Below are 9,907 nucleotides of genomic sequence, written 5' to 3'. Positions count from 1 at the left end.
CTATATCAGACTCTCAGGGTCTTCTACCAATCAAGCTGCTTCTCACTTTTCTAAAATCCATCCCGTATACGCTGAGACTTTCCTTACAAGACAGCCTGCTCATTCCAGCTATGAATCTGGTAAACCTTCTCTGAGCTGTTCCCAATGCCATCACATCCTTCCTTTAACAAGGTGCCCAATACTGCACACAGTGCTCCAAATGTGATCTCATCAGGGCCCTTTATAACTGAAGCATAACCTCCCTGCTGTTATACTCAATTCCCCCCGCAATGAATAAACCATTCTGTTAGATTTCCTCATTCCTTGCTGCACCTGCATACTAACCTTTTGCGTGCAATACACTAGGACCTTTGCATCTCAGAGCTCTGCAGCTGCTCACCATTTAGACAATACACTTACTTCTTAATTTACTTACATTACTTAATATACTTAATTTACTTAACTACACTTACTTCTAAAATGGACAAGTTTATATTTTCCCACAATACATTCCAATTGTCAGTAATTTGCCTACTCACTTAACCTATCCATTCCCTCTGTAGACTCCTTACGTCCTCTTCACAACTTACTTTCCTACTTTGTATCATCAGCAAATTTAGAAAACCATATCTAGGTACATGTGGCAATAATAAGTCAAATCAAATCAACTCATGTATATAAATTGAGAGCCCAGCACTGATCCCTGTGGGACACCACTCATTACACTGTGTCAGAAAATCACCCATTCTTTCTTACACTTTTTATACTACTTTGAACAAACATTAAAGCTATTAAAGCTCAAAGCAAGCTGGAAGAACAGCACCTCATTTTCCGCTTGGGGACCCTGCAGCCCTCTGGACTCAATATTGAGTTCAATAATTTTAGGGCCTAAACTCTCCCGTGTCCCAGCTCCCTACCCCACACACTAGACCTTGTTATGACACAGCCTGCCACTACACACTACCTATTGTCAATTGCTAAGAGCCCCCATTAACAGCTATTCACTCTCCCAGCCTGATCGTTATCCACTTCTTCATCTATCCAACTGTTCTCCTCTCTCTTTAGGCTCTATCCCAACCTACTGTTTGCTCCTTATCCCATGCCCCACCCTATCTTCTGCGTATAAACCAACGTTTTCCCAGCTACCATCAGTTCTCAGGAAGGGTCACCAGACCCGAAACGTTAACTCTGTTTCTTCCTTCACAGATGCTGCCAGACCTGCTGAGCTTTTCCAGCAACTTCTGTTTTTGTTCCTGATTTACAGCATCCGCAGTTCTTTCAGTTTTAATGAAATTCAGACGATCTGGTTATTATCACATTGCTGTCTGTAGGAGTCTGCAGTGTACAAACTCACTGCTACATTTCCACCTTTACTCCTTCTTCAGAAATATTGCATTTGCTGCGATGTGCTTTGGGATGTGGACACGAGAAGTGATTTATAAAAGGAAATGCTTCTTTCACATCTCTCTATTTACCGAGGGCTGCAGATCATGGACAACGGTGACCCCGCCTGGCTCTACCCTGTCGCGTGTCAGTCTGTTTCGAGCAATGACACGTCTTTAAGATTCTCATCCTCATTTCCAAATTTATCAACGGCCTTTTCCTTGCGTCCTCCATTGCTCTGTAATCACTTTCAGTCCCACTACCTTCTGTGAGGTCTAACCTCCTCGAGTTCTGGCCTCTTGTGTGTAACATGCAATCATAATCACTTTCATCCCTGGTGGCCATATCTTCAGTTGCCTGGAGATCATGCTCTGGGGTTTCCATGCTACACCCTGCCGCTCTCTCTGTATCTCTCCTCCTTTAAGATGCTTCTTAAAACCACATACTTCCCTCCACTTCATCTGGCGAAGGGGGCTGCGCTCTGAAAGCTTGTGATTTCCAATAAACCCGTTGGACTATAACCTGGTATGGTGTGACTTCTGACTCTGCAAATGAGGGCTAGCACTCCAAAGGAGCAAAGAGACATGCTGTTTCAGATCTGTATCACAGTGAGGTGCTGTTTTCACTTTTGGTCACATTTCTTCCTTGACCCTAACCAATGGGTTGCTCTAACGTCAGAACAAGGAACATTTGTTATCCTTAAGGCTTGCTCAGTACATGTTTCCTAAAAACAATAAGAATTAGATCACAGTACTCCAGCTGACCACAGGGAACAAGATAAAATAAAATGTGAATCATGTAGGCTCGGGGGATTTATTTGTTATCCAGTCCACACCACAAAAGAAATAATAAGTTCACAATTTATTTAACAGATGGAGAGAAACGTCTGGTTTTAGTTTGAACGTTGCAAACTGGCAACTGACCACATCAGATACACCGTGGAGTTCATGACAAAAGAGTGACACTGCGGCTGTTTCTGCGATGTGAGATGTTGCAGGAAACGATTTGGATTTGCTGTAATGTGCTCGTCTCCTTCCTCAGGATCGAGGATGAGCCGTTCCCGCTCCTGGTCGATGGGCTCCAGGTTACCTGAGCAATCCAGAGTGTGATCCACGCACTCTGCCAAAGGTGGGAGATTGTGGGGTGGATGGGGGGGGTTACTGGTTCTCTGAGGGTTGGGTCAAACAAGGCGTTAGGAGGTCGGTGTGCTCCCTCTGATGCCACAGCCTCACCTCCACCTATCACAGACAGAGTCCTCAGTACCTTTAGGAGTCAGGTTTCCCTATATTACGAGGCCACAAGCCAGGAGTGGGTGGGAATGTCTGACATCCACGTAGGATGCTCTGAGGGAAGTCCCTGAACTGTTGCCGCCATCATTTTTCGGTGGTGGGGGGGGGGGCGGTCACACGTTGGGTGTACGTCTCTACCGGCTGAGTTGGTTTCGAGCCCCAATGATGGCCAGCTTGGCTCGGGAGGAGAGTCTGTTCTTTAGAACGTGCTCCTTAGCCCAATGGCCTCTTTCTGTGCCACTGCAGCACTCATTCAGGAAGAAGCTTTAACATCCACTTGGTGAGGTTAAGGTGTCAGGGTGATTATCACCGGTTCACAGTCTTTACGTGATAGGTTTGCGGTGCAGAATTTCCTGAAACTACTGCAGATGGCAGAACAGCCCTTGTAGATATTTTCACTCAAACTGTTCAGATATGTCACGACACATGAATAAAAGTAAAAAACCTGTGGATGATGGAATTCTGAAACGAACACAGAGAGAACACTGGAGAAACTCAGCAGGTCTGGTGGCATCTGTGGAGATAGAAACAGAGTTAATCTTTCAAGACCGAAATGATTCTTCCCCAGAATGAAAGGTATTGACAGAGGAAGAGGAGGGGGCAAATGGAACAGAAGGTGTAGAGGCCATTCATTGGGGCTGTCATATTTTATTCACTCATGGGATGTGGGATTCGCTGGCTCAGCCAGCATAAGGGGGCATATTTTTAAGGTGACAGTACAGAGATTTAAGAAAAAGAACGAGGGGCAATTTTTTTTTACATAGAAGGTGGTTTCTGTGTCGATGAAGTTCTTGAGGAAGTAGTGGATGTGAGTACAGTTACAACGTTTAAAATACACTTACATGAGTACATGAATAGGAAAGGTTTGGAGAGATATGGGCCAGCAGCGGGCAGGTGGGACTAGTTTAATTTGGGATTATGTTCAGAATGGACTGGTTGGGACGAAGGGTCAGTTCCCGTGCTGTATGACTCTATGGGTCGAATTGCCCCCTTGAGAAGGTGGGGGTGAGCTGCCTTCTTGAACCGCTGCAGCCCACTTACTGTGGGTTGACCCACAATGCCATTAGGGAGGGAATTCCAGGATTCTGACCCAGTGACAGTGAAGGAACGGTGATATATTTCCAAGTCAGGATGGTGAGCGGCTCAGAGGGGAACTTGCAGGGGGTGGTGTTCCCATGTATCTGCTGCCCTTGTCTTTCTGGATGGAAGTGGTCGTGGGTTTGGAAGGTGCTGTCTGAGGATCTTTGATGAATTTCTGCAGGGCATCTTGTAGATGGTACACACTGCTGCTACTGAGCGTCGGTGGTGGAGGGAGTGGATGCTTGTGGATTTGGTGCCAATCAAAGGGGCTGCTTTGTCCTGGATGGTGCCAAGCTCTTTCAGTGTTGTTGGGGCTGTACTCATCCAGGAGTGGTGGAGAAAGAGAAAAAGACATGTAAGAAGGGGTGTGAGTTAAGGTGTGAAAGGCCTCTGAAGTAGCCCAGCACTCATTCAGTTGAAGGGCAATTAGGGATGGGCAACAAATGCTGGCCTTGCCAGTGATCCCCACATCCTGTGAAAGACCGGAAAAAAAAAATGGTGTGAGTGGTGAACTAATTTATTGGTTAGCAACAATGTCCGCCACCCCAATGATCAGACATCTTCTCTGTGTTGTGTGGTCAGATCGGAAGAACTTCCAGCTTCTTAGTTCTTGCACACACCTGCCTGGGGTTGCTGAGCTCAGTCTCACTCACCTTAAAGCCAGGGGATCCCTGAGATCCAGGTAATCCTGGGACTCCAACACGGCCACGGCCTCCGGGTTTCCCGACGAACCCGACATTCCCGTCATCCCCCTGCTCTCCCTGAGGTTGGAGGGAAGACTATATGTTAACAAAACTAACCACCAGGTCATGGCAGAGAGAACCGCTGAGATTATTCACTGGAGCGAAAGCAGAATGCGTGTCAGCCAAAAACAAAATGGATAGGATGGGCCGCATCGCAATTCACGGCTTTGAACCCCTGTATCAGAGTGCCTTTACCTCTTCTTGTTCCAACTGAAATGGTTTCCCCTCCGCCTTTAGCCTCCCAGACCCAGCGTAATCTTCTGCAGTCCATCTATGTCCTCAACACCCTTCCAGGAACTTGGCCCCACATACAAAACCTCAGCAACTGACATGTGGGCAACTTTTTCAGTTTACCTCCTATGTCTTCACGTAGTCGGGAAACACAATCTCTCAATGAGATATAAAACAGCAGAGGGCTGGCAATCTTCTACTGTACCACAGAATCGATATGATGCGGAAGGAAGCCATTTAGCCCATTTGTCCCTGTGCTAGCTCCCTTGAGTAATTTAACCTCGAGCTACACTCCTGGATCCCTGCACGCTGTTTTGATTAATTATCCAAGCTCTCTTCAATGGGTTGATTGAACCTGCTTCTACCACACTCCTAACACTCGCTGTCTGAAAAGGTTCTTATTTGTTTCACCTCGCTTTTTACTTCTTTTGCAAAATGTTTTAAATCTGTGCCCTCTGGTTTACGAATGGGAACGGCTCTATCCAGGCCTCTCTTGAGGATGTAGGAAAGCAGCAATTTCTTTCAATTAGGAATTATCAGGAATATTGTAGCCTGGGAGTTTCAGAGCCAGGGGTGAAATATACCAAGCAGTCCAAGCTGCAGTGAGCTCCTGGTGACCAATCAACACAAATCTCCGAACATTGCGTCCCACCTTCGATGTGATTCTGCTGTTGGACAGCACTTACCTAACAATCCCGATTGATTTAAAATAATTACACCAGAAGCCAATGTAGGTTTTAATGACATGTTAACACCAACCAATGATGAATGATGATGTGCATCCTCACCTCTGAACTCTTCAGGCTGTGCATGTGTATGAATGGTGCTGAACTTTCTGCAATCATCAGTGAACATCCCTCACGTCCAACATATTGATGGAGGGAAGGTCATCGATGAAGCAGCTGAAGATGGTTGGGCCTAGGACACTACCCTGAGGAACTCCTGCAGAGATGTCCCGGAACTGAGATGGCTGACCAACAACCACAACCATCTTCCCAAGTGCCAGGCATAACTCTGAACTGTGGAGAGTATCCCTCTGATTCCCATCGACTTCAGTTTGGCTCGGGATCCTTGATGCCAAAGGCAGTCAACTGAGGCCTTGATATCCAAGGCAGACATACTCACCTCACCCTTGGATTTCATCTCTTCTGTCCATGTTCGTAACAAGGCTGTAATGAGTTGACATGCCCTGGTAGGACCCAAACTGGGCGTCTGTTACTGGTAAGCTGCCCTCTGAAATGTCCGAACAAGCCAGTCAGTTCAAGGACAATTAGGGACTGGCCACACATGCTGGCATCGCCAATGATGGTCACATCTCATGGAAGGATTTTAGATAAAAATGTCTTGATCGAATTACCAGGCTCAAGACTGACCTGAATTCCTGGTTTGCCAATGATTCCAGGAGCACCGTCCAATCCTGGAGGACCCTCTTGACCTTGTCGACCAATGACACCTCTTGAACCAGGTGGACCAATAGGACCCTGAGCGTTACACAAAAAAAGCCTGCCGTTAGTTAGAGTTCCAACTATTCTGAAGTGCTGTGGTGGTGCTGGATAATGCACTGTTTTCATTCAGGAAGATCTTACAACAATGAAAGATACCATTACTATTGCAATGTTGTATTATTATTTGGAGCTGTACAGCCTTTGGATCATATCCAGCAGTCACTTCCAAGCCCCTTTTGTAACGAATGTAGTTGTTTCAACTTGTAGTTACCCAACTGAATGAATGCGTAGGATGGAGTTTTGCTTTATCACACAACACTTACTGCTGGGCCTGGACTCCCTCGCATGCCCTGGGAACCCGCTTTTCCTTTGCGACCCTAAACAACAAAGAGAGGGTTAGAGGAAGTAACATCTTGCGCTTATACAGTGTCCTCTTCAGGGTCATCAAAGCCACACGACAGAATCGAGAATTCTCCTCCATGACCAGTGTGTCACTTAAATCCCTCACAGACTATGGGGGAGCCGATGTGGGGCTGGGCCCCCTCAGTCAGTTCAAGGTGCAGGGTCAACAAACATGTTTACCTGTATGTTGCCACCTAAAGTTATAGAACATAGAACAGTACAGCACAGTACAGGCCCTTTGGCCCACAATGTTGTGCTGAACTTTTACCCTAAACCTAAGGTCTATCTAACCTCCCCCCCTACCTTATACTATCATCCATATGCCTATCTAATAGCCGCTTAAATGCCGCTAATGAGGCCGACTCCACTACCCTCTCCGGCAATGCATTCCAAGCCCCGACCACTCTCTGAGTAAAGAATCTACCTTATGGAGAGGATGGCAGCAGCTCCAACATTTGCTCCATCACCTGGTTGACCAGAATACTCTCCAGCTCCTATTACCTGCTATAGAGTCACACAGCACGGAAACAGGCCCTTCAGCCCAACTCATCCTTCCTGACTAGGTTTCCTAAACTGAACTAGTCCCATTTACCTGCATTTCCCTCTAAATCTTTCCTGTCCATGTGCCTGTCCAAATGTCTTTTAAATGCTGTAAATGAACCTGCCTGTACACTTCTTCTGGCAGCTCATTCCATACACTCTGTGTGAAAAAGTTGTCCCTCAGGTCCCTTTTAAATCTTTCCCCTCTCTCCTTAAACCTATACCCTCTAGTTTTGGACTCCCTTGCCCTGGGGAAAGGACTTTGGCTGTTCACTCTATCCATGCCCCCCGTGATTTTGTAAACTTCTACAAGGTTACCCTTCAGCCTCTGATGCTCCAGGGAAAATAGCTTCAGCCTCTCCTTATAACTCAAACCCTCCAGTCTCGGTAACATCCTTGTAAATCTCTTTTGCACCCTTTCCAGTTTAGTAACGTCCTTCCTATAGCAGGGCGAACAGAATTGTACGAAGTACTCCGAAGCTGGTCTTACCAATGTAACATGATGTCCCAACTCAATGCTCTGACTGATGAAGGCACACCATCGGCACATGAATGGAGTAGGCTCTGTGTAAGGTTGACAAGATACCGGACAATCTGCTCAGTTGGATTATGAGGGCACCTAGACTTGACCATCAAGCCCTAGAGTGAGACTTGAACCTAGAGATTCTAGTAGAGAGGCAGGGACACTACCCACTGCATCACAAGGCCTCCTCACTTGGGACCCACTAGATTACGTATATTAGACACAGGAAGTGCCACTCAAAGACATAATACTCTCCACACTAATGAGGAACATCCTCCTGACAGTATTCTGGGGATTACACAAAAGACCGCATTCTTGCTTATCTGAGGAAGGATGCTCTGGCAATGGAGGGAGTGAAGTTTATCAGACTGATTCCTGGAATAGCAAGACTGACATATGAAGAGAGATTGGATCAGTTTAGGGCTCTATTGACTGGAGTTTAGAAAGATGATAAGAGGTGGTGGAATCTTGTAGGAACCGATGAAATCCTAATAGGACTAATCAGGGTAAATGCAGCAAGGATGTTCCTGGAGAGTCCAGCACCAGGGCATGGGTAAGGTTCTGAGGAAGGGTCACTGGACCCTGATTTCTCTCTACGGATGCACTCAGACCTGTTGAGCTTTTCAAGCAATTTTTGATTTTGTTTCTGATATACAGCATGTGCAGTTCTTTCGGATTTTTGGACTGAAATGAGGAGGGATTTCTTCATCCAGAGAGAGGGGAGCCTGTGGAATTCTCTGTCAAAAAGCGGTTAAGGCCAAAACATTGAATGTTTTCCAGAAGGGGTTAGATATAGTTCTTAGGGCTATTAGGGTCAAAGGGTATGGGGAGAAAGTGGGAACAGGGGACTGAGTTGGATGACCAGCCACAATCATATTGAATGGCAGTGCAGGCTCGAAGGATAAGCGGCCTACTCCTGATCCCATTGCCTATGTTTCCATGTTGTTGAGGCCTGGTTTCAGACTTGTTTAAATACTCACCTAAAAGCACAGCCAGACATGGAAGATATTACATCTTTCACATTTCCTACTAAAGGGTAGGGTTGTGAATCTTTGGGCTTCCCTTCAATGAAAGGCTAGCTTTCCAGTCTTGTAAATTTTCCAATTTTTGAAATAAAAAACTTTTGGTGCTATTCCACGTGGAACGCATTATAAATCCACGTGGAACGCATTATAAATTCCAAAACTCTGCTCATCAACTGCAGCGTTCAAAATGCTGGCTTGGTTATGGGGAAAGGAGGTTGGTGATTGATCCAGTGGAAAGGTTTGTAATGACTTAGTGTGAAAGCAGAGCACTGCTGTGGGATTTGGGATTACTTAAACCCCTTTTTTGTTGCTGCTAAACTGTGTCTGGCACAATCCAACAGGAGTGCTGAAACACAACTCTTCCAAGGAGTCTACAACTTCCCAGCTCTGGCTAACTTCTGGTCCTCTGCAATTAAGTGAAATCTTAGTATCAGGCTACCGAAGGTCAAACAGCAGACTCATCATCTGGGAAGTGTAAACGCTGAAATTATGGCCAACGAACACAAGAGAGGAGTCACGCATTCAGGGTTCATGCTTCTGAAGTGACAGATGTTCTGGGAGGTTACGCTGAACCTTTGTCAAGCTCTCTCTAGGCTACAACTACCTTCAGCTCGAGCTTTTAGGGAAGACACGTGAGGCTCCTTAGGAAGGGAGATTGATCAGAATGTATCTCTGGATGACGGAGTTTACCTCCAAAGTTTGGGAGGAGAAACTGGTCTCCTTGGAGCAAGGGAGATCGAGATGAGATCGTTGATAAAAGTGTGCAAGATTATGACGGATGAGAGATAAGGTAGACAAATGAGGCACGATGGTTCTGTCCCTGCCTCTGGACCAGGAGGCCCAGATTCGAGTCCCACCTGCTCCAGGGATATGAACAGGTTGATTAGGGGGTTAACAAAAAAAAGGCTGTTGGAGGGTGGTAGCGTCCCTGCTTCTGGTCCAGGAGCTCAGGGTTCAAGTCTCACCTCCTCCAGAGGGGTGTCCGAACAGGTTGACGTTAAATAGTTATATAAGGTGGACAATGTAATGGTGCCCTTGGAGAAGGAGCATGTGATGTCCAACAACACCCCTGAGATATTTGGAGAGAGTTGGGAACCGCAGGGGGCTGGAGAGCTTTATTTCCCCTTCCAACTCCGTTTTGTTTTAACCGCCCCCCCCCTTCTCCTCCCCCTTCCCCCCCCCCTTTCACCTCCCCCTTCTCCTCACCCTTCCCCTCCACTTTTCCTCCCCCTTCTCCTCACCCTTCTTCTCCCTCTTCCCCTCACCC

At 46.5% G+C, this 9,907-nt stretch overlaps 1 protein-coding gene across 1 annotated transcript in view; it reads right to left on the bottom strand.

Moving 5' to 3' along the window:
• col27a1b (collagen, type XXVII, alpha 1b) overlaps positions 1–9,907 on the bottom strand; it is an 80,277-nt gene that overhangs the window by 43,354 nt on the left and 27,016 nt on the right. The window contains exons 7-9 of the mRNA XM_048613404.1: positions 6,474–6,527; positions 6,079–6,186; positions 4,385–4,492 (exon numbers count right to left, since the gene is read on the bottom strand). Coding sequence (XP_048469361.1) covers positions 4,385–4,492; positions 6,079–6,186; positions 6,474–6,527 — 270 coding nt within the window. The remainder of the gene's footprint in view (positions 1–4,384; positions 4,493–6,078; positions 6,187–6,473; positions 6,528–9,907) is intronic.

The sequence above is a fragment of the Rhincodon typus genome, chromosome 28 (genome assembly GCF_021869965.1).
Source record: "Rhincodon typus isolate 14 chromosome 28, sRhiTyp1.1, whole genome shotgun sequence".
NCBI classification, from domain to species: domain Eukaryota; kingdom Metazoa; phylum Chordata; class Chondrichthyes; order Orectolobiformes; family Rhincodontidae; genus Rhincodon; species Rhincodon typus.
Note: the sequence above shows the minus strand (reverse complement) of the source record. Positions and strands in the feature narration are given on the sequence as shown.